Source organism: Octopus bimaculoides, chromosome 15 (genome assembly GCF_046866305.1).
Source record: "Octopus bimaculoides isolate indiv1 chromosome 15, ASM4686630v1, whole genome shotgun sequence".
NCBI classification, from domain to species: Eukaryota; Metazoa; Mollusca; class Cephalopoda; order Octopoda; family Octopodidae; genus Octopus; species Octopus bimaculoides.
Window position 1 is genome coordinate 130,001 of NC_142942.1, and position 26,244 is coordinate 156,244.

General features: G+C 36.9%; 1 protein-coding gene and 1 long non-coding RNA gene across 6 annotated transcripts in view; one reads left to right on the plus strand and one right to left on the minus strand.

Moving 5' to 3' along the window:
- Window positions 1-8,203, minus strand: part of LOC149132397 (uncharacterized) — a 115,042-nt gene extending 106,839 nt beyond the window's left edge. For 2 of the 3 annotated variants that reach the window (XR_016244403.1, XR_016244404.1), the window contains exon 1: window positions 7,570-8,203. This is a non-coding gene — a long non-coding RNA (uncharacterized LOC149132397). The remainder of the gene's footprint in view (window positions 1-7,569) is intronic. The other variant, XR_016244402.1, reaches the window with a different exon arrangement.
- Window positions 8,204-8,300: 97 nt separating this feature from the next.
- Window positions 8,301-26,244, plus strand: part of LOC106878778 (uncharacterized) — a 189,464-nt gene continuing 171,520 nt past the window's right edge. The window contains exon 1 of one of the 3 annotated variants that reach the window (XM_014928108.3): window positions 8,301-8,450. In XM_014928108.3, coding sequence (XP_014783594.1) covers window positions 8,387-8,450 — 64 coding nt within the window. In that variant the 5' untranslated portion in view covers window positions 8,301-8,386. The remainder of the gene's footprint in view (window positions 8,451-26,244) is intronic. The other 2 variants (XM_014928109.3, XM_089363359.1) reach the window with 2 other exon arrangements.

Genomic DNA, 26,244 nt, shown 5'->3' on the forward strand with positions numbered 1-26,244 from the left:
GATGAGTTTACAATCAAGTATTTTATATAGAATTTATTAAAGCCAATCCTTTTAACTACATGTACCTGAAAATTTGAATTCACCAATGTAAACTTTCAGCAGTAATGTTCCAATGAACGAGTGACAATTAAGTAGAATGAGTAGGTGTGACCTGCGCTTAATAGCCTGATGTAATTGATAGTTTCAATGGAAATGTGATGTTCTGTTTACAAATTGAATTTGATGTCTGATGAAAGTGTTTGTTGAGATAGGAGATTATGCTTTGGGTGCCTTGAGACCAGGTGCAGCAATAATGATAGATAGATCTAGGTTTGAATCTAGCATGAGTAAAATTCTCGTAACGGGCATTATGAAACATTATACAACTAAATGAGATTGCGTCACTGAAATAATACGTTACAGACGTTAAGAAACATCGTATATAGCAGAAAATACCTTAGTGAATCATAAACAACGGATCAAAAAGAAGTGTAAGAAAAACAAAATGAAATTATTCGAACTAACAGGGTCAAATTTTATGTGCCTACAAAAGGTCGAACAAGGTTCAATAAAAGACTAGTGCCCACGTTTTGTGTAGGTGTATATAAAACTTTGTTCCGTAACATTTGCCTCTGAAATCTTGTGACGACGTGACATCAATCGGACAATTGTGCCCAAATAATTTTTTTTATTTTATGGTCCACATTGCAAAATCGTGTTTGCTGTATTTCACTTTTAAAACGGTCTTTCTTTTTATATTTTATCAATATTCTGGATGCACATTGTCATCCTTATATGTAATTTTATTGCTTGACATGGTCTTCTTTTTCTGCATTCAAGTCCACATGGTCTCCCAAATCACATTTTCTCTAATACAGAAAGAATATATTAAATACATTTTTGTTTTCAGATATCCGGATACAATCTTTTGATTTGTGTGGATTTTAACTAGTAATGAATTATATAGCAAATATTAGAGAATTAACTCCTTAGATGCGGGGTGAGCCAAAAGAAAAATAAATAATAATAATAATAATAATAATAATAATAATAATAATAATAATAATAATAATAATAGAGTGATATAAATAGAGTGAGAAATGAAGAAGGGTAAGAGATAGAGCGGGGAAAGACATACATGAGAAGAAAGAAAACAAGACTGAGAGAAAGATGGCCTTTTTCGCTTACATTACAAATGTTAAAAAAGACCTAAGTGTCACAATTTTGCAGACTTCGTTGAAATTCTGACATTCCATTGTCTCTGTACTGAAGTATTGTTATAATCTTTATATTGCCAAAGCTAGTATAAGTTCACTGGTTTCCGGTCTAACTGGTCTCCGGTCATATGTATTACAAAGGCTTCCTGGCTGGAGGAAACAGCATAATCATCATTATAGTCGTTGTCGTGCCTTATTATTATTATTATAATTATTATTATTATCTATTTTTCTTTTGGTTCACCCTGTATCTAAGGAGTTAATTCTCTAATATTTGCTATATAATTCATTACTAGTTAAAATCCACACAAATCAAAAGATTGTATCCGGATATCTGAAAACAAAAAATGATATACGGCACTGACAAAAGTTAGATCCTCTTCACTTACATCATCAACACATTTAAGAAAGTTGTGAATTTTACATTATATCAATTACGCTTCCTTGCAAATCTAAGACGTTATGGCTGTATACAAACAACATTGTTGGCATGTAGCGACCATCGTAGAGTGAATCTGATTCCAAAATCCGAATATAATGAAGTGATTCAAACGAGGAATAATAGTTATTATTCCTTGTTAGAACTACTTCACTCCGTTTACTTAATTAATATATTTAGCAAAGATATTAGCGATACAACTCACTATTTCTCTTTTTCTGAAGCACTAAAGTTTCACATCTACGTAAGAAGAGATTAATAATGTTAGCATTGTGGTTTAGAGGCTGCCGTTGCGTGACAGTAATTTTTCGAGAAGCAAATAACAACAACCGGTTTCGATCGGAATATTTTGGTTACGTTTTCAGCAGTTTTAAAAAAGGGTCTGAACATCATAACTTCCTGTGCTGTAAATCTGAATCATTATTCTAAAATAAAAATATAATTAGGGTATCGGAGCGGTTGCCATGGCTGCAGAGAATTAAAGCTACATGCTGACTAGTTCAAATTTCACCGTGGCTGCTGTTGCCTTTCAGCCCTAAAGTCTATAAAATAGTTACTAATAATGGTTGGGTCAGGAGTAATAACAGACATGATGGCGGCGGTGGACAAGCAGAATCAGGAAGAGAAACAAAATGTTTTCAGTATTTAGTTAGATGTCTCAACGTTCAAATTTACCCGATATTGACTTTTCTTTTCATTCTTCTGGGGGTCGAGAAAATAAAGTAGCATTAAATCCAAGTATGTGGCCTTGTATCCATGCCCACAATTAATACTATGCTGGTCTCGGTCCAGCGCTAACTCACATACATTAAACAAAGTCCCTTCAGGCATACCTAAAGAAATTATGTTTATTATTTTTATTATTTAGCGCCAACACAATTTCGATCACGTACATTTATTCCAACAGTAGCTGTAATCGTGTCTTATTTTCAGACATAGCATATCAAGAACTACATTATTCAATGGTCATTTTAATAATAGTAAAGAGATACGTCTGCTGTTTCTAACAAATTGAGTGACCATGTAGGGATTTCTTCTTTGGCATTATTGTTGTTGTTATGAAGCAGAATATTTGGCTCAGTCAGAAAACATGAGATAATATTAGTGTCTGGTCTCATACTTTACTTTTCTAAATTCAATACATGGCACCGTCATCTGCGACTTATAATCTTTTAGCGTTAATGGAACACATTTCTTACTCTTAGTTTTCTTTTATAGTTCTAATCATATCCAAGATGCATTGTTGGAGTATTAAATCGAACCAGTATTTATCGAATATTGAAGTAAGAAATGCATATTGCTTTCAAGTTTTAGCACAAGGCCAGCAATTTCGGGGGTGGAGATAGATCGATTAGATCCACCACAGTGCTCAACTGGTAGTTGTTTTATCGATATCGAAAGAATGAAAAGCAAAGTCAACCTCGGCGGAATTTGGACTCAGAAAGTAAAGACGGACGAAATGCCGCTAAGCATTTTGCTCGGCGTGCAAACGATTCTACCGCCTTAAAGTAAGAAATGACTTCGTATTGACTTCGAAAAATGTAAAGGATTACAGTTAAATACCACGGGTATTTAGGCCGAAGGTCTAACGATTCTACCTTTTGGCTGTGGTGAACATTAGCAACAGTGAATTCAAATCGAATGTGACCCCTTGTGGCCATGCTGGAGCACCGCCTTTTAGTCGAGCAAATCGACCCTAGGACTTATTCTTTGGAAGCCTAGTACTTATTCTATCGATCTCTTTTTGCCGAACCGCTAAGTTACGGGGACGTAAACACACCAGCATCGGTTGTCAAGCGATGTTGGGGGGACAAACACAGACACAAACACACACACACACATACATATATATATATATATATATATATATATATATATATATATATATATATATATATATATATATATATATATACGACGGGCTTCTTTCAGTTTCCGTCTACCAAATCCACTCACAAGGCTTTGGTCGGCCCGAGGCTATAGTAGAAGACACTTGCCCAAGGTGCCACGCAGTGGGAATGAACCCAGAACCATGTAAGATTTTACAAGAAAAATTATCATTAATTGGATTGAATCCTATCTTAGCTCTTCCTGCGTTTCGATGGAAAACAAACACAAATCCAAAGAAACTAGTAAATGCAAAGAATAGTTTGCAGTCTTACTTCATCCTATTCGCCGACTTTATTGAATGTGATGTTGTTAACCACTTCTTTTTTTTTTTGTTCTTATCTTTGGGTCCCGACCAATAAAATCTACCAACGAAAAACAGAGCAAAAGTTTCATTCTTGCAATGACCTCAAAAGAGTTAATGCTTCATTTAAATTCTTTTTAAGTGACATTCATTCATCATTAACGTTTCTTCAGGTGCAATATTTTAAGCAGTAAATGTTTTTCGCCTTCTCAGAATGATCGAATAATAGAGATTCAGATGCTGTTGCAAAATAATCGATTCTAAGAAAAGAGAGATGACAAAAAAAAGTTTATCTGTATTTTAAGAAAAAGCAGGTAAACTAGTTGGCACTCCGAAATCACAATCGTCTCCATTCAAGCTAACTAAAAATGCTTAAATCCTTTCCTTGTATGCCGTGTCATATATTACAGAGGTTCGAAAAATTGTAAAAAAAAATAAACTTTTTTCTGACATTATGCAATCACAGTTTCGTATTTTTTTATATATGTGTGGTTCATAAGACAGAAAATATCTCCAATCCAGCCTCCCCCCCCCCCACACCAAAAAAAAAAAACGTTTACTACCGACTCCTGTTCACCATTGACAAAAACAGCTGAAAAAAATTAGTCAGACGTTTATTTCCTTTGAAACCCAATAAGTCCTAATACTTTGAAAAGGACCCTTTTTCGAAGAAAATAAGCGTTGTTTGAAAGATCAGAACATATCTCAACCCACGATACACAAACGAACTTATTCAATTGTACAAATTTCAAGCACATAGTCCGTTCCTTCAAATTCATAAAAGAATTTTTTTTTTTTAACAGTGTAGCCTGTCATGTAGTCCCTAAACCTTACTGTTGTAAATCTCGCCAGAGTATAGTTTTCAGGAAAACTAAATTCACTACTTGTTTTCGACTCGGTAGCGATTTGTAGCCATTTCGCTTCATTAATGTCACTATTTGGGAAAGATATGAACTTTGTAACTGACAACCTTTTCATCACTGCTGTTGTGGTGTTGGTTATTTGCATTTAATTCACAGCTGGGTGCGACCACCTTCGTACGTCTGGCAGTAGAAGACTATCACTAGTTACCGCCAAACATGAGCTAAAACAGTTGTGATGAAAAGAAAAGGTTAGAAAGAGTGGGAAAGGCTGAACAGGATTGAATAGAGGAAAAGGGAAATAATGAAACAGAGATAATCATGCTTATCCATTCACACTCTCATTTCACGATCGCTCTTACGTAAATACTTTTTTTACACTCACTTTTTATTACACCTCTCCGCCCTCACAAATTTCATTTTGCTTTTCAAAAACCTCCAGCAACTCTTCCTTCTCCTTCTTACATTCTTTGTCTTTCTCCTTGTCGCTCACTCCTCGCTTTTTCTCCATTACATTTCAAACCCACACTCACCTTTATGAACCTGCACACTCCTTCGTGTAAATAAGCTTTGCTTGTTAGTTACATACGCTCATTTGAGCGCGTGTCCATTCACTGATACATATACATACACACAATAGCACTTAATATTTTGGCACAAGGCCAGCAATTTCAGGGAAGCGGTTAAGTGTATTACATCGACCCAGTACTCACTGGTACTTATTTTATCGACCTGAAAGGATGGAAGACAAAGTTAATATTGCACCACCTATCTGTTTTTCGTACCTTCTTTTACCTATATACATTCGTATATCATATTTTTTCTACTAGGGGCACAAGGCCTGAAATTTTGTTGGAGGGGCTAAGACGATTACATCGATCCAGTATATGGTTGCTTATGTTATCGACCCCGAAAAGATGAAAGGCAAAGTTGACCCCAAGCGGAATTTGAACTCAGAACGTACTCATATAACATATCAAAGAGTTCGATGTTCGCAGACATACACACATGCATACACCCCCTCTCTCTATCTTTATCTCTCTCTCTCTCACACACACACATATTTATTAAATACCTATCAATGCCTATTTATCTCGAGTTACTGACACTACGTTTCTTGATTTATGTCGATTTCTTAATATCGATTTACTATGTGAGTACAATTCTTTAGATAAGTAGAATAGGACTGTGTGACATTCATGCTCTGCTCATCAACATGAGTAAAATGAAATAACAACCAAATATAATCGAAGCAGTCAGAGTCGGCTTTCTCTTGTCTTCAACGTAAACAATTGGGAGAGTAAAAGCCAACAAGGAAATCGCTCCGTGGTCACTTCACCTCCTACAAATAGCAGCCAAATCCCTTTAATCATACCCTACTGTTTTAAAAAATAAGTCACACTAAACCATTTATTTTTAAATTGACAAGACCAAGCAAAGTTGAATTCACGTGATCTGGTGATCTCGCCTCGCTGGCGATATAAACAAGAGTGCATTTTGCACCAAAAGCCAATATGGGAGTTTCATACATGGTAATTGTCGCAGAATAGTTTGTTCCAACAGAACATTCACGTTTAAGTGGACGTAAAAAGAAAAAAAGAGAGTGTGGTCACGGTTAGAAAGCCTTTCTTCATAAGTCTACTCGATAAGGATTGATATGAGAAGAAACTGTCAATGCATTGTGTGTGTACAGTGCCGTCCTTAGGAATGGGTACACTGAGCTGTTGCCCGGGTCTGGGAGCCCGGGTCTGGGAGCCCGGGTCTGGGAGCCCAGTTCTGAATTACGTTCGTTGTGATTTGCTGTCAATAGATAAATACTATAAAGGAGCCAAGGCACTGATTTTCCCAAGGCCTGTAATGCTGCTAAGATGGCCCTGCACCTGAGTGTGTGTGTATGGGGGATAGTAATAATAGCACTAAATAATTCAATCCCTTGTCCCCCAAATCTATAACATCTCTATTTCAGTTGTGCTGATTCATGCTCTTTGGGGAAAGCACGAATGGAACAATTCTCTGATTTTCCTTCCCTTGAAGTCAACAGGAGTAATTCCCTCTTGATGGGTACCATTGACAACATTTCTTTGTGTGTGGGATGTGGGGTGTGTGTGGGTGTTGTACATGACCGAATGGATAAAATGTTAGTTTTGCAATCATGAGATCCCGGGTCCGATCCCACTGGCATCAATGAGCCAAGTATTTCAGTTGATTGAACAACTGAATACTCATCGTTACAACCGACGAACATTCGCGCGTGTGTGTTGAAAATATAAACCTATTTAACTACAGTTCTTTCGTTGTCCATTAGGGCAAAGTATTAATCATCTGAAACTCTGTATTTATACTAATGGGATATACTTAACATTTATCTTAGAGAAATACTCCTCGGTTGTGTTGTAATTCCTATGCCAATGGCTTATTATATTTCATATTCACGGGCATTTTACACGTTATCAAATATTTCAAAAGTAAAAGGTTTTGCCTTTACGACAATTTTCGAATTATATTCATCGACCCATAGGTTGCGAATAACTTGCTTTATATTGAACATTACATGAGATTATTACTAAGTGTGAATAAAAAGGTTACGGACTCTGTCTCATTAAACTAAATGAAAACACATACACACGCGCGCACGCCCACGCACATGCACACACACAGACACACACACACACACACACACACACGCAACTACGCACGAACACACACAACTCGTGAACCACTTCATTGAAACTTTGTCTTCGTTGTTTCATTTCTCTTTCTTTCTCATTCCATTACGTTCTTATTCTAAGAGAAAGATGAGCGAAATTAAAGTGATACAACAATTAAAAGAACATTGTGTAAATAAGATAAAAACAACAGAAACGTTAACTACAAAATACTTACAGGCAGACGCTATAACAACAGATACAAGAGAAACAACATTGAGAATCCATGACCGCGATACAATGACGGAATCCTTACAGGGTCACTCAATCAGCTAGAAATAGCTGTCATATTTCCCTCCAAGCACATTCCGTCCGTGAAATGTTATCCAAGATACCCTTCGCTCCTCCAAAAGATGAACGGTTCTGGTCGGAAAGTCTTTGATCATAGGCTTGCTTCATCAGGGATGATCTGGAGCTAAACAACAACATACCACACCGAAAAATATTTGACAACTTCTTTCACAGCAATCACGCAAGTCACAACTAAACCAACCACCACGCAACAACAATAAATATACGATTAAATAATAAAAGATAAGTCCCTCGTATCAATGGCCCCGTCATTCTCTCCATCTCTAATAATATCACGTCATCATACTTTTATGAGAATGAGCCTTACGACGCTGGTCGTAAACTTGATGTGAAGATGTTCGAGGTAAATTGCCGAATACAAGTTTACCGTCATCACAACTACTAACACTCCACAGCTAAGAACGAACAAGCACTAGATATTAACACAGAAAAAAGAAATAGAATAAAGAAAAACGTAAAGAAGGGGGGAAAAAAACCGACAATAGGTTTTTAAATGTCTACCTCAATTGTAGGGCAGTTTGTTTATTTCGATTGTACCGCCGCATGTTCCGGCCGCCCTTCGCTCTTCCTATTCCTCCTACTACATAAAGATCATCACCTTCCCTCTTCCTCCTCCACCCCTTTCTCTATCTAGTGACTGACGTTAACTATCATTCGTAACACAAAAACAGAACACTGGAGTTATGGCGCGGAGGCCGCATGAAATATTTACCGGCTATCGGAGGAATTCTCTACAGTACAGAGAAGGTAGGGCCTAACCTTACTGAACTTGTTGAATAAGTATTGATGGATAAATGTGATGAGAATACGTTGAATATCTTCCATATTACATGCGTGTGAGTGTGAGTGTGTATATGTATATATATATATATATATATATATATATATATATATATATATAGAGAGAGAGAGAGAGAGAGAGAGAGAGAGAAGATAGGTATACACACATGTTTATAGCATATCTGTGTTTGTGTCTATGTATATAAATTGATATATCAACTTATATATACTAGCGATTCTCAACCTTTTACCATCGCGAGTTACATATATATAAATGTGCAATGTAATACACACACACACACATACATGTATAACAAACTCATAACCGACTATAACTTGCAAGCGGCAGATGCCATACATTGTCTTGTTCTCTCAGGTGGTCATAAAATCGCAAGTTAAGAGACCGGCATCTTCTCGCCCTTCACATCTTTCACTTAACAGAACACACAGACATGAGAGCTTGAGAGAGAGAGAGAGAGAGAGAGAGAGAGATGGGGCTGCCCACCAATACTACTTTATTATATTGAACGCCAGAATCATAATAATAATAAATAGCAAGGACGGGATTCGAACTCAGAACTTATATAAAGGACCGGAACAAATACTGTAATGTTATTTAGTCCAACACTCTAATAATTCCACCAATCTACCGACCTGGTAGGTTATTTTATCGATTCCAGCGGCATCCGAACTCTAAAAGTAAAACGAGTCAGAATACTACGAGGCATTGCGTCCGACCTTCTAACGATTCTGAAAATTAACCGCCTTTCACACACACACACACACACATATGTTCATATATAAGTGTGTGTGTGTGTGTGTATACATATATGTAGAAATATCTTTATAAATATACATATTTTTATATATGTATATATATATATATGCATCTTTATGTATGTATGTATGTATGTATGTATATATATATATATATATATATATATAGAGAGAGAGAGAGAGAGAGAGAGAAAGAGAGTGATTCCTAAAGAATAGAATCAGAAATTGTGCGCCAAAACCGTAATTTCTTTCGGTGAGGATTGTTTTAAGTAATGAACGTACAAAACGTAAAAAAAAATATATATATATATATATTTAGCTAAGACATTTCTTAGAAATTTTTTTTTTTTGTAGATCTATGTTACCTATATTTTGAAGAATCATTAATCTCTTGTGTTTAAAACATAATTCTCAAAAATGTTTAATAGAAAATCTAAACTAGAAGACATCAAAAAAGAAGTTTAAATAGGGGAACCCAGGAATTAACTCCATCTTATTTTATTTATTCATTCATTTATTTATTTATTTATTTTAGAATCTTAAATTACGATACTTAAAACATATCCGAAGAAATTAGGTATTTTAGCACATTGGATGAACTTCCGACTCCTGTGTGTTTTGTTTTTGTCAAATTTTCCGGTTGTTATGTTTTTTTAATCCTTGACATGTATGTATGTATGTATGATAATATAAATAATATATATACATACATATATACGTATATACATATGCATATGTGGGTATAGGATGTCACAGAACGTAAACAACAAAAGGTATGGAAATATAGAATATGAAATACGAATACACGGAATATGAAGTTTTTTTGCAAATACCGAAGGAAATAAATGGAAAACAAGACACGCAACTTAAAGAACGACCCTTCATCAGTTGTCGGCCGGCTGTTTTTCTAATCCGTATTTCGAACATTTCATATATATATATATATGGTACTACTAAAGCAGCGCGGACCCGGTCGCGCAGTCGCGCGTCCGCGCTAGCTAGTCTTGAGTGGTCGATCCTAACCCTAGCCCTAAACCTAACCCTAACCCTGTCCCTAGCCCTAACCCTAACCCTATCCCTAACCCTATCCCTAACCCGCGTGTGCAAATGAATACGTGTTTAGGGTTAGGGTTAGGGTTAGGATCGACCACTCACGACTAGCTAGCGCGGACGCGCGACTGCGCGTTCGGGTCCGCGCTGCTTTAGTAGTACATACATACATACATATATATATACATACAAACATATATATATATATATATATATATATATATATATATATATATATATATATATATATATATATATATATATATATATGGTGGTGTTCCAGCATAACCACATCCTTTGGGCTGAAACGTATAAAAAAATAGAAAGAATGAATGTGTGTGTGTGTACATATCGCTTATACATCATGATATAATAAAAGTATATACATATCTACACAGACACACATGTAGGTGTGAGTGTGTATGTGTATGTGTGTGTTTATCGATGGTCTGAAAATATTTGTCAACCATCCTCACATGCATAAATATACGTTCTTTTCTTTTCAAATATGTATGCGTGTATGTATTAACGTTTTGACCAAAAAGAAATCGGCTCATTCTTTGTTATTTCCATATCCCTCGACAATTTTTCATATAATTCTATCTTCACGCTAAACACTGAAAATGTACTTAAATGAAAGATGTTCGCTGAACATGCACACACACACACACACACACACTTATATATGTATAGACATGTGTATATATGCGTGCGTGTATATATGCGAGAGAGAAAGAGAGCTATGTGTAATAGCCGATTGAATGTTGCACTCGGTATAATACACAATCAATAGCGGCCATGCGACAATTTTCTTCTGTTTATGAACCACGTTGCACATGCGAGCCTCTGCGTGTATATTTATATACATTACTTATATGTGTATATGAAGGATTAGAACGGTGGATTGGAGGAGCATCGGGTTAAATACCTGGTCGTGTTACGTCCCTTTATAAGTTCGAATCTCGTCGATATCGACTTCACCTTTGATCCTGGCGGAGGTCGACAAAATGCCAGTCTAACATTGGAATTAAAATGATCAACTGTCCAACCCCGACCCAAGCTCGCCAACATTTCTGGCCGTGCGTCCCTCTGTAAGGGATCCTTATGTGTATACTTGCGTATGTTCATATTTGTTTGTATGTGCTCATGTGATTCTTGTATGTGAGTGTTTGTAACACAAACAACACACACACAATGTATATGCGTATGTTGAGTGTCTATATAGCTCCAAGTCAGCCTTCATCGAGCAGACGTGATTAAAGATGTGACCACCCCGTCCCTTTGTACCTCAGTAACTACATCGTCCAGCCCCTGATTTGTGTGATTAAAAGAAAATTTGACTGCTGTTTCTAGCAGACCATTCGACCATGTAGGGACCTTCGGTAAATATATGTGTTTATAGGTTTATTAACAAGTGTCATTTTAAAAATCGTGTATGTATGTGTGTGTGTGTGTGTGTGTGTGTTTTAGATTGTGGGTCATGGTGTTGGATGAGCGCTTCTATTTATTCCTCGACTTTTGTCTATCTATCTCTGCCTGATGTTGTCTATCAACATTATGTTTGTTACTGTATGTCAATCTTTATCATGTGTCTCTATCTCTTTCTTCCACTCACCCTCTCTCTCTCTCCTCCTCACTCTCTCTCTCTCTCTTTCTCTCACTCTAATGTCGTTTTGATTGATCAACCACACGTGCTAATACAGTAAACACAAGACTGTAAACTGCTAGAGGCGTAACACCGAACTAAAATACACCTTATTATTATTACTCGTTTCGTCCCAATGTTTTTGAATAATGTGTAGAACTCCTCGTTCCATCAAAAATACCAGTAATAAACACATTTTTTGACATTCGACAAATACATTGTCCTACAAAACCTGGCTTTATGCCTAGTCTGCCTCTGCCGCATGTACGTAGTCACAGCTACAACGCTGTAAATAGCGTCTGCTTTACAGAATTAAATTTACATAGCTGTTAACACACACACACACACACACACACACACACACACACACACACACGCACACGTCCACATACAAACATACACATTCTCGCACAAACACACTCACATTTACATACGAACGTGCGCGCGCACATATACACACACACAAACATGCAAACATGCACACACAAACACACACACACGCACACACATTCACACACACAAACACAATCGCACACACAACTCTATAGATGCAACCAGTAACACTTAAGCACCAATGCTTGTAATAAGTAATCGAAGCTTATTGAAATCTTTATGGTTAGAAACGTTTCGGAATAGATTTTGGGGCTTAAGAAGTATTTTGTTGAGATAAACCTAACAGACGAGTATTTCCACTGTGTAATACACTTTCCGTTATACTACAATGTACACCCTGCTGTCTGTTATAATTTTACAAGCATGCGGTATTTGTGTCCGTTTATTCTGGTATTTGTTTCTATGAGAATATGTGAATAAGATGGCATGTTTTGATTAATTGTATATTTATATATAACCCACGTGTTCAATATGTGTGTGCGCGCGCGCGTGCCTCCCTTTTATTTCACACACACACCACAGACTGTGTAGTAAAAATAAAAATGTATATGTAAATGAGTGTGTAGTTAGATTCGTAGTTCTATACATCAGTATCCATCAATGTGCGTGTTAATGACTAAATACGATGTATGCGTGTATAAAAAATACGCGCACACACACACACATTCAGGTATACAATAAAAGAAATATTACTTTCCTCATGTAACATATGTATGTATAAACGTATAAGTCTGTGTGTGCATATATAAGTATTATGCTGCGATAATCATTTTTGGGGCATAGTAAGTAGATCTATGCTCTCTTGTAAACATGTGCTGAAATATGTGTGTACTTACATGTGTTTGCCTATATTTATGCATGTATATGTATATGTGAGTGTATATGTATTCGTTATGTATTGTGCTTTGGCGACATTTTAGTAGTTATTTATAGAAACACGCCCTGCCTTCCTTGCAGTCCGTTTATCTGACCCAATAACTATATACCCCAGTCGCTGAATAAATCTGGTTTTAACGAATCACATCGATGCCACCATTCAAACGCAATCTTTTCAAAAGTGTTTTAAAGGCTTTCACTATCTCTTTCATCACTCACAAACTCGTGCTCTGCTTCCGTGCACTCTCTACCCCCACCCCCTTTATTATAGTGGTGCATTCATTATTATCAGCGCTTAAACATAAACATATAAACACACACACACACACACATGCACACAACATACACGTGTATGTACAGACATATCTATAAAGACTACTATGAAGACTATAAATAGACTTTCCCACACTCACAAATGCATATATGCGTCAGGATCCAATCTCATGCGAAGGAATTCACATTTCCATATATATTCACATTAACTTCCATCCGCAGAAACATACATGCAAATTTTCTCTTCCACACATATATTTTCCTCCCTCCCTCCCTCCTTCCCCCTCCCTCCTTTCCCCCTCCCTCTCATATGTGTGTCTCTCTCTCTGTATATATATATATATATATATATATATATATATATATATATAGCCGCAGGAGTGGCTGTGTCGTAAGTAGCTTGCTTCTGGGTTCAGTCCCACTGCATGGCACCTTGGGCAGGTGTCTTCTACTGTAGCCTCGGGCCGACCAAAGCCTTGTGAGTGGATTTGGTAGACGGAAACTGATAGAAGTTCGTCGTATATATATATATATATATATATATATATATATATATATGTGTGTGTGTGTGTGTGTATGTATGTGTGTGTATATGTTTGTGTGTCTGTGCTTGTCTCCCCAAATTCGCTTGACAACCGATGCTGGTGTGTTTACGTCCCCGTAACTTAGCGGTTCGGCAAAAGACACCGATAGAATAAGTACTAGGCTTACAAAGAATAAGTCCTGGGTCGATTTGCTCGACTAAAGGCGGTGCTCCAGCATGGCCGCAGTCAAATGACTGAAACAAGTAAAAGAGAGAGAGTAAAAGAGTATATATATATATATATATATATATATATATATATATATATATATATATATAAACATGCATCTGTGTGAATGGTAGAGGACTTTGTATGTAAATATATATGTATATATATATATGTGTGTGTGTGTGTGTTTGTGTACACACATATGTATGTATGTATGTCTGTATATTTGTATGTAGAACCAGTTCACCCAAACTAGAGGACACGTGATTATATGTGTGATATATATGGAAATTATGAGAACTTACAGCGTCGGAGACAATTTTCCAATTACTGTTCACGTGCTCTCTTTCTAAACTGGACATTTAACCCAAAAATTGTTTCACAGCAAGAGTAAATTTAGTTACACATTTCACAATTTATTCATTGATTCTGGTGTGCTTTCTTTACTTGACAAAGTATGTTTGTATGCATGTGTATGCGTGTCTACATATCTTTACTTGGGCGTGTATACGTACCTAATGACCATATTCGATGGGAGAGCAGGAAACAATATACGTTACTTGCAGGAAGTTCACAGTGAAACCTGCCTATCCCTGTGGTACAGCAAATATTAATCATAAGTTACAAAGAAAACTCAATTTATAGCAAATGTAAAACAGACGGTATCGAAATATTGTTGTTTCTGCTTATAATTGCCAGAATATATTTTTATAGAGCTCAAACTTCACCTGACATATTTGAAGGTGAATAAAAAGTAAACTTCCATTTTGCTTTTAACTAAATACAAAACTCATTGAAAGAGCAACAATACATTTCTCAACAATGATCCTTTAAATTGTCAATAAGCCTGCTATATGGCTTTCACAAAACTTTTCTATGCCTCTGTCTATCATTTGTAACGACTCTCTCTTTTGATTTGAGCTTTTCATTATCACCCTGGCAGTCTGCGTTTATTCAAATTAAGAAATAACCATATCGGACTAAACTTCGGTGAAGCAAGTAGGAAATCGTCGATCGCTCCCACTCATTGAAATCCACAAAGTATAAACCGGGTCTGTATTTTTTGTGACCTGAATGAGGATTTAGGGAATAATGTTTATTTAAATCAGGGGTTATCAACTATTTTTTTTTTATCTATGGAGCACGTTGATTACTATTTTATTCTGATGGAAAAGCCATTCAATGTTTAAAAACTACTTTCAAAATTCCTATTTTGTTTTTACAAACATTAACTTGTGTAGGTTGAACTATGTAAAACGTTAGAGAAAGAAATCTCGTTGTTTCTTGTAATATTAATACAAACATCTAAAGAAACATTTTTTCAGGAGCCCTTAAAATACTATTGCGGATCCCCAATTTACTATTTTGTTATGTGGACCTCCAAAAATCTAACATGGACCCTCAGGAGCCATAATGAACCCCAGTTGAGAACCACTGATTTAAATGAAAGATGTTCGCAATACATGAAGTTCATGAAATAAGCCAAGATCCTTTTGAGGTGATTTCATTTGCTTACACAGATTATGTCCTTGAGAAAGGCATCAACCTCACATTCCCCACTTGCTTAGATCTAAATTTCGAATTTTGTTCCTAGTTTGAAGAAATTAATATTTCTAGATAATGAAAATTGATATAACTGTTGATTGGTTGGTTGACTGGTTTCTCCAGTCACGTTTTACTTCGCATAGAAAGCAGTAGAGAGGGAGAGAGAGAGAGAGAGGTGCCGAGAGAGTTAGGTGCAAAACGAGTGCAGATACGAGGATTGTGGTAGGCAATGAGTAAAGAAACGCTAAAGACACAAAAAAAGAATCACATAGAGGAGGAGGAGGAGGAGGAGGAGGAGGAGGAGGAGGAAGAAGAGGAAGGGGAGGAGGAGGAGGAAGAAGAGGAGGAAGGGGAGGAGGAGGAGGAAGAAGAGGAGGAAGGGGAGGAGGAGGAGGAGAGATGATAAATTTGGTACATTTAATTTTACTTTAAAGTTAAAATATCTTTTTAAAAAATTACTCTTCATTTTATCGTTTTGCATAAGCAACAAGAAATTTGATAACTTATTGTTTGTATGCTATATTTCTTGTGAATACTCCTGCTAATACTGATGACAAAGCTTTATTCTTATTTATACATAAGAGTTTGTAACAGTTTCCTATGAACCAGATCTCATCACTATTCCTTTTATCTAGGTCAGTCATTTTTTTGAGAAAGCCATGAGTGTTACACAATTTTGTGTGCCCCCCCCCCCCCCATTTGAGCATTTGATTCAATTCAATTAAAAATAATCCATATTTGTTTATAAGAAAATATGAAAATAAGCCGTCAAAATAACATGAACATATAGTTTTATAGATTATGGATTGTAAAGCTGAAAATGGCTATCAAATTGTAAATCCCTCTTTGCGCCCCAGTTGTTGATTCATACATTGCCTGTATCGAAAATGTGGAGTTCATTTTCAACTAGAGTTGACTTCACCTTTTACAGGTACCATAAAATTAAATACTGGTCAAATGAGAAGCTATGTCAGAAATCATTATTTGTCCTCAATGACTTGGACCCGCGTGGTCAATGAAGGAATTCTTCTTCTTATTCTTCTTCTTCTTCTTCTTCTTCTTCTTCTTCTTCTTCTTCTTCTTCTTCTTCTTCTTCTTCTTCTTCTCATTTATTATTATTATTATTATTATTATTATTAGAGTTATTATTATTATTTAAGGCGGCGAGCTGGCACACCTGACAAAATGCTTGGCGGTATTTCGTCCATCTTTACGTTCTGGGTTCAAATTCCGCCGAGGTCGACTTTGTCTTTCATCCATTTGGGGTCGATAAATTAAGTACCAGTTGAGTACTGGGGTTGATGAATCCAGGCCTTGTGCCTACACTAGAAAGGATTATTATTTTTATTATATATATAGGCGCAGGAGTGGCTGTGTGGTAAGTAGCTTGCTTACCAACCACATGGTCCTGGGTTCAGTCCCACTGCGTGGCACCTTGGGCATGTGTCTTCTACTATAGCCTCAGGCCGACCAAAGCCTTGTGAGTGGATTTGGTAGACGGAAACTGAAAGAAGCCTGTCGTATATATGTATATATATATGTATGTATGAGTGTTTGTGTGTCTGTGTTTGTCCCCCCCCCCCCACCATCGCTTGACAAAAGATGCTGGTGTGTTTACGTCCCCGTAACTTAGCGGTTCGGCAAAAGAAACCGATAGAATAAGTACTGGGCTTCCAAAGAATAAGTCCTGGGGTCGATTTTCTCGACTAAATGCGGTGCTCCAGCATGGCCGCAGTCAAATGACTGAAACAAGTAAAAGAGTAAAAGAGAATAGTTATGTATGTACGTACGTATGTATGTATGTATGTATGTATGTACACGTGTGTATTGTGTATGTATGCATGCATGTACGCATGTATGTATGTATGTATGTATGTATGTGTACTACTACTCCCTTTGAAAAGATTATCCCTCCTATATCAAAAGAGAATCTAAACTTGCCTTTATATTCATATTGAAAAACCTTGTCCTTGTTACAGTAAGCTGTATTTCTCTGAAAACTTTATACACAATAAGTCCTGAAATCTAGGAGAGAGAAATAGACACTTATAAAGACCCAGGTACTTGCCTAGTACTTTATTTTATCGACCCCCAAATTATGAAAGGCAAAGTTTGAAGTTGGCGAAATTTAATCTCAGAACGTGAAGAACTAAAACAAAGAATCGGATAAAGCATTTTGTCCAGTTTTGTCATCAACTGCCATACATGCATGTATATATAACTCCGCTATATTTATGTGTGTGTGTGTGTGTGTGTGTATTTATACACGCGCACACACACACATATATATATATACACACGCACATACACATATATATGCGCATACACACACACACACACACACACACACACAAACACATGTACATATATAAACATATACATGTGCATGTGTGTGCGCGTGATATATTTTTCGCTATAATCATAATTAAAACTTTTCCTAAATATAGGCTCAGGAGTGGCTGTGTGGTAAGTAGCTTGCTTGCCAACCACATGGCTCCGAGTTCAGTCCCACTACATGGCACCTTGGGCAAGTGTCGGGCCGACCAAAGACTTGTGAGTGGATTTGGTAGACGGAAACTGAAAGAAGCCTGTCGTATGTGTGTGTGTCCACCATTGTTTGACAACCGATGTTTGTGTGTTGACGTCCCGTAACTTAGCAGTTCGGCAAAAGAGACCGATAGAATAAGTACTAGGCTTACAAAGAATAAGTCCTGGGATCGATTTGTTTGACTAAAGGCGATGCTCCAACAAGGCCGCTGTCAAATGACTGAAATAAAAGAATACCAAATATACCAAAGTGGTGTGATAAATATATTTTCTCTACGATAAATATCCGATATCCCATGGATCATATTTCCGAAGCACATTCTTGAACATGTCACAGCTATATCATATTCATTACCATATCCTAATAGCTATCCAAACACAAAGGTATTAGGCAGACCATGACACCATAATGTCCGGCATTTCTGTGATCGCGACCTTTGATTAATTCAGTCATTATGATATTATTTACGACAATGATAGTACGGCAAACACGACATACTGATACAGTAAATATCGTGTACCGTTATGAGAAATATATTGCATGTTTAACGGTCGTATATCCTCGCTCTGTATCTTAACAATGTTGTCCTCTGTCCATGGCAAAGATAGTGGCTCCAATCGTCATAGATGTAGTCTAACTGATGGTGGGTATCTTTTACTTGTTTCAATTATTAGACTGCGGTCATACTGGAGCACCGTCTTGAAGAATTTTCAGTTGAATGAATCGACTCCAGGGCTTATTTATTTATTTATTTATTTATTTTAAGCCTGGTACTTAACCGCCAAGTTACGGGCACATAAACACACCAACACCAGTTGTCAAGCGGTTCAGGAGGACCAATACAGACACGAACACGAAGACGCGCGCAGACACACTCACACATACACACACACTCATATGTGTGTGTGTGTGTGTGTATACGGCGGGCTTCTTTCAGTTTCCGTCTACCAAATCCACCTACAAGGCTTTGGTCGGTCCGAGACTATAGCAGAAGACATCTGCCCTAAGTGCCACGCAGTGGAGCTGAACCCGGAACCATGTGGTTGAGAATCAAGCTTCTTACCACACAGCCACTCCTGCACCTTGGTAGTGTTTAATTAACAGCTGTTTTGTTAGTCTGTAGTGCTGGGTTGTAACTGATACCGCCTCCATATCAGTAGAAATATTATCCAGGGCACAATAAAAGCGAAGAGCTGACGACCCGACAATTCCATCCCTAGTTATTGATACTCTCAGCCAATCAATATACATTTCAAATATCTCCACGGTTTATTATTTTTTTACATTATCATGATTTACTATATCACACGATCAGAATAAAATATGTATCATAGTACGGTAAATATATTGTATGATTTCTTTAAACTTCTGTTGATATTATCATGATTGATTATACTCTATCACCATGACAAAAAGTCACCTCCATAGTAAATCCCATAGACCTTCTATCTTTGCCAGATTATTATTGTAATAGACATGAAAATCGTTCTACATATTTGTCTATATTGCAGCAGGAGCTGAGAAAGCATTCAACTAGACTGTATCTGCTGCAGTAAACAGAATGTGTCAATATTCCCTAAATAGTACTGCGAACACTCAATAATAATAACAACAACAATAATATTAACGATTTCTTTTTATTACCAAAAGGGCGGCGGATGGAGAACATTTATAATGACGTTTTCTTTATTTGCTACAAGGTCACCGAAGAGAGTAAAAGTGGGGGTGTTACATTGAAAAAAATAAATCTCAATTGAAAGAAAAGTAAAAATATTCAATTAAAAACAAAAAAAAAACGTTAAATTAATAATCATATTGGCTTCAAATTTTGGCACACGCTTCAAGAGAAGGATTAAGTCAATTAGATCGATCCCAGTGCTCCGCTGGTACTTATTTTATCGACCCCGAAAGGATGAAAGGCAAAGTAGACCTCGGCGGAATTTGAATTCAGAACATAAACACGGACGAAATGCCGCTAAGCAATTTCTACTCACCAGGAATACTATGGCAAGTGTTCCTCTCTTCTCAGCCAATAGGCGCCAGCTTAGTGTAAACCATCCTCGCCACATTTACCTACGTTTCAATAAATTTATTACAGGGTATCTTTCTTAATCATCACTTTCCTTTTCAAATAGAATTTTAAAACGTCCTTGAGGCTTTGGTTGAAAAGGAAAGTGCCTATCTTCAGTCCTTTCAGTCTTATCCACCACACAACCTCTTCCGCCATAGCCACCAGACTGAGAAAAACTACCTACCCTTCCCCACTAAAGGAATGTGGCAGGACGATCATCACAAGTCGGTCGATAGCCAGATCCGACCTACACGTTATAGCAGGCGTTTGACATAACTTCTCAAGTCAGCAATGCTATAGCACTGAGCGAGTGAGTGCAGGACGGTTTCTTTGCTCTGTGCGCATCTCGAAAAGATGCGGCTGACAGCACTGCAATGCCTGTAGAGTCTATCCCGAACCGGCAATGCCTGTAGAGTTTATCCCAGTAGCATTGACGGCTAAGGATTTCTGGAAATTATCTATTGACCCTGACCCAAAAGCCCTTTAGAAAAGACCAGCCAGTTGATTTTTGTCGACGCCCACTTTCCTCGGAGACATCGTTGCTCTTACCCACCGCTAATCCTCTAAACAACTCCATAGTGGAACATCCACCGACTGCATTTCTGACTGTTTAGTGTGAGCGCCTGACAGCACTATAGGTGTCAAGAATTCTGCGATTGATCCAGGACAGCAGGTCTGTCAGAGACCAGCTGCAGAAAAGCTCCATATAAAACAAACAGCAATCAAACCCTCTGACAGTCAAGGAAACGGTGGGGATGTCGTAGCCTCAGCGCTTGTCTGCACATCATCAATCACATCTCCAATCCCCCATTCAGCGAATGCTGACAGCAAATGGACTGTCTGACCAGCTGGAGGTGTCTTCTCTACAAAAAAACAAAAGAGCAAGTGCCCCGTTTTGGTTAGCTATGATATACGGTTTGGCAGTAGTTGATGACGAGTGCGATGTAGGCCCAACCCTTCAAGGATAGTTTCCTCTCGCCCTATTTCTGGTAAGACTATACACCCTGCTTGTCATTTCTTGTTAGTTCTTGTTTATCTGAAGGTCTGAACCAAACTAAACTCCAAACAATTTAACTGATCCGTCCGTCCAGTGCCTAACGACGCTGTTCAACGATATGGACCTGCTTTTTCAGGTGGTCCAACGACTTCTCCCGTTTAATTTTTGCTCCTGTCACCGATTCACATTACCTCAGTATATTTCCGATCATCTCGATGTGTTTGATGGCCGACACTATTACGGTTACGTCGTCCGTATATGCAAACACGGATGTTCCGCATCTTAGTACTCGCTGATGTTCTTCAAAAACTTTGACAGTAATGGCTCTAGAGTCAACACGTTGAAAAGAGGAAGGATAGTGTATCCTTGACAAACTGATCGCATTATACTGAACGATTCTGACAGGCGTCCACTTACTCTGATCTTGAGTAAATGTCACAATACATTGCATCCTCTGAAGACGGCGTCGAAACCAGCCGCCTTCAAGACAGCCACCAAACTTATTGATGGTCAACCTTATCGAAAGCTTTTAGCTGATTACTCAACCTTTTTATGATGTACAGTGTGAGGTAAATGTTGTCAAGGATAGATCTGTATGGCATGGCATATATCTGTGCTTCACCCATCTGAGTATCGACAAGGGCCGACAGTCTTGGCATCTACATTTATCAGAGTTATTGACCTAAAGTTGTTTAAATCATTCCCTTTGCTTGGGTCTTTTCTCAGCAACATCACAATTCTATTCGCAGGACTGGAAATTTTCCCATTTTGCTGCCAGTTGATAAGAGGCCCGTAAACAAGTCTGGTATATGACAATAAAGCTCGTAAAGCAGACCATCCAGCTCCGGTGACTTCTCTATCATGCAATCCATCATCGCTTCGCGTATTTCGTCAACTCTTATTGGTCTTTCCTAGAACTCCACATTCCCAATCGAGAGCTGCAACAGATCATCGAGGTAGGCGGAGAAGTCTACCCTTTCTCCCGTTTACCGTTCGCCCCATAAACTTAAGCAAAGTATTACTGCAAAGACGCTTACATCTGCTTGGAATCGAGTAGCAAATGCCCCACCCGATCCGTAAAAGATTAATTCTGGCTTCACATCCTATTCTCTAAGCACAATCTCTTGAATGATAAATCAGAAAAAGTTTACCAATGTCTGCATGCGCATAAATACACTTTTCTAAATTTATATAATTTTATATTTGTATAATTATATATTTATATAATTATATATATGTAAGATATAAAATCAAAAATATAATATAGACATACTTTTCATCCCATCTTTATTAACATTTCCCAATCTAACTCTTTGTATATTACACCCCTCATGATAAGTTACATCTGTCTTTCTACCATCTCCCTCGCATAAACTTTTATAAACATATTTATATTTAAATTTAAATATAATGATAGATACAGTGGGGGGAAATAAATATTCGTACATGTCAAAATTCTTTATTTAATTTCTAATGAACATAAATGGGATATACCAATACTATATTTGCATACACATGCATAAACTAAGAATATGCAAAAGAAACTAATAAATTATAGTAACTAATGAATTTATATACAATTATAAATATTTAGGGGTGAAAAAAGTATTCGTACAGAATAAATTTATGAGTTTTTATGCCACAAAATACTGTTAAAATAATTTTTTAAAATTTTTTACTAGAACTCTCTCGTTTGTTCCAATAATCTTATCAGTGGTCATTTTTAAGTGTCAAAACGCTAGCTTCTTCATTCAGCACTGAGACAACATAAAGTAGTGTCGTAATAATGGCGAAAAGTAAACAACTCATAAATTCAGTAAAAAAAATTAATTATTGAACAGTGGAAAGCAGGTAAAAGTTACAGGAAAATATCAGAGACCCTTTGTATTCCATTTTCTACCATATCTTCATTTATTCAAAGATATAAAATATCGGGAACTGTTGAAATCAGAATAAGATCCGGTGCACCATGCAAGATTTCCCCTAGATCTTTAAGAAAAACGAAGTGAAGTATCGAAAAAAAACGCCATAATCACCAGAAAGGAGTTGCAAGAAGATTTGTAAGCTTTAGGGACTAGTGTTACACTATGAACAATCAGCAATGAACTTCATAGGAATGAACTGAAGTCATGCTCTCCTAGAAAAACTCCACTGTTGACTAAAAGGCATAGAGATGCCCGTTTAAAATTTGTTTATGGACATAAAGATAAATCTGATACATTCTGGGAAAATGTTTTTTGGACAGACGAGTCGAAAATTGAATTGTTCGGACGAAATTCGCGTAGCCATGTTTGGAGGAAAGATGGCACCACCTATTCGCCGAAAAACACAATTCCTACTGTAAAGTTTGGAGGTGGCAACATCATTGTGTAGGGGTGTTTCTCTGCAAATCGCACTGGCAATTTACATGTGATAGATGGTAGAATGAATGCAGAGATGTACCAAAATATTTTGAACAATAATTTATGGGACTCTGTAGAAAAGCTCCAGCTTTGTGAAGGGTGGGTTTTACAACAGGATAACGACCCTAAGCACACGGCGAAGTCTACCAAAAATGGATTGTCAATCACACTATAGAATTATTAGAATGGTCAAGCCAGTCACTTGACTTGAATCCCATTGAACATTTGTAGCGTTATTTGAAAATTAAAATTCATTCAAGAGCCCCAATGTGCATTCCAGATTTGAAGAAAATTTGTCAAGAAGAATGGGAAAATATTCCTAAAGAAACATGCGAGTCATTGATTAAGAACTACAAGAAGTGATTGGTTGAAGTGGAACTGAATAATGGTTATGCTACGAAGTATTAAATCAGAATTATTAGTCATTTATGTTCTGTACGAATACTTTTTTCACCCCTAAATATTTATATTTGTATATAAATTCATTAGTTACTATAATTTATTAGTTTCTTTTGCATATTCTTAGTTTATGTATATGTATGCAAATATAGTATTGGTATATCCCATTTATGTTCATTAGAAATTAAATAAATAAAGAATTTTGACATGTACGAATATTTATTTTCCCCCACTGTATATTTTTCAAATAAATTTGATGTTTTAGCAGAATTTCTACGTTCAGTATTAGCTAAATTTTAAACGATCAGTTTCTAATCACATGAACTCTGCGTCCTAATAAGTTGTTGTTTACATCTGAAAATTCCTAAACATAGTCCTCAAATAAGTTATTTTATAATTCAAGACCGGAGAATATATTTACTTTTCCTGACGATATCCGGTAATATATCGTTTATTACATCTATAAAAGTTACAATATTGAAGATTCAAACACATTTTCGGATTGAAACATATGTAGAATTCTTTAGGGGATATAATTTGGTTGTTTTGTTGATGCGGTTCCTTTTATACTTGTTCTTATAGGTATATCTTTCTATTTGCATTTTTAATTTGCATTACTTTTCCATTGTGATACAAATAAAATGAACCAAGCATTTATTATATTTTTTCTTCTCCATTTACTTTCATTGACGTTTTAATTTATGACACTGTTTATACATATATATTGAGGAACTTTCTATCAATATATTTGGTTGAACCCATTCGGCATCTGGATTGTTTTTAACAATCCCTTACGGGGATATTACTTCCTCAAATTGTGTGTATATATATATATATATATATATATATATATATATATATATATATATATATACACGAGGGGTGTATGAAAAGTCTTGAGCCTCAAAAAGACATGGTACAAGGCTTCTGATGATTTATTTTTCAACATAGTCCCCCTCGATAGCTGAACACTTTCTCCAGCGGTGCTGAAGCGCCATTATCCCGGTGTAGAAGAACTCTTTTGTTTGGGACTCCAAGAAACTTCATACAGCGTCTATGATGTCATTGTCACTAGCAAAATGACGACCAGCCAGGGCTTTTTTTCATTTTAGGGAATAGATGAAAGTCAGAGGGGGATAAGTCTGGCGATTAAGGCCGATGGGAACAAGTTCATATCCACAATCACGAATTGTTGCCATGGCAACCACTGAGGTGTGGGCTAGAGCATTGTCGTGATGAAAAAGGACTCCTCTAGTGAGCATTCCCGGCCTTTTTACTTTGAATGCTTCTCGGAAACGTTTCAGTAGCTGAGAATAATAGAGCCCTGTCACGGTGTGACCCTTTTCAAGGTAATCGATCATCAAGACACATTGAGAATTTTAAAAAAAACGGACGCCATGACCTTGCCAGTTGAAAGAATGACACTGACCTTCTTTGGGGTAGGTGAAGATGTGTGCTTCCACTGCTTTGATTGTTCTTTGGTTTCAGGCTGGTAGTGATTAACCCATTTTTCGTCCATAGTAATGAAATGAGCAAGAAAATTCTCTTCATCGGCTTCAAACAGTTCCAGATTGCTCGGGGACAAAGTGCACCTGGTGCACTCAGGAATCAAAAGGCGAGAGACCCACCTTGCGGGAACCTTTGAGAACCCAAGTTCTTTCGTAACAATGTTGTCTGCTCTTTCAATTGAGATGCCCAGTCTCTTGGCTATCTGACGACATGATATTCGGCGATCTTGCAGTATCATACCAAGAGAGCAAGGTCAAGGTTGTCCTTGGTGGTTGCAGTTGGAGGTCTCCCTGGTCTGGGATCATCTTCCACACTTTCCTTGCCACGCTTGAATTCATTTACCCAGCGTTTGACTGTTGCATATGAAGGAGCATTGTCTTTTAAGATTCTCACCCTATCTTCATGGATTTCTGAAGGTACTTTATGACAGCACGATACTCAGTTTTCTCCATTTCCTTGTAAATTCGAAGCTTGTTTATTCAAAAATCTGCAACAAAGGAAAAAAATACCAGAATCATGAAAAT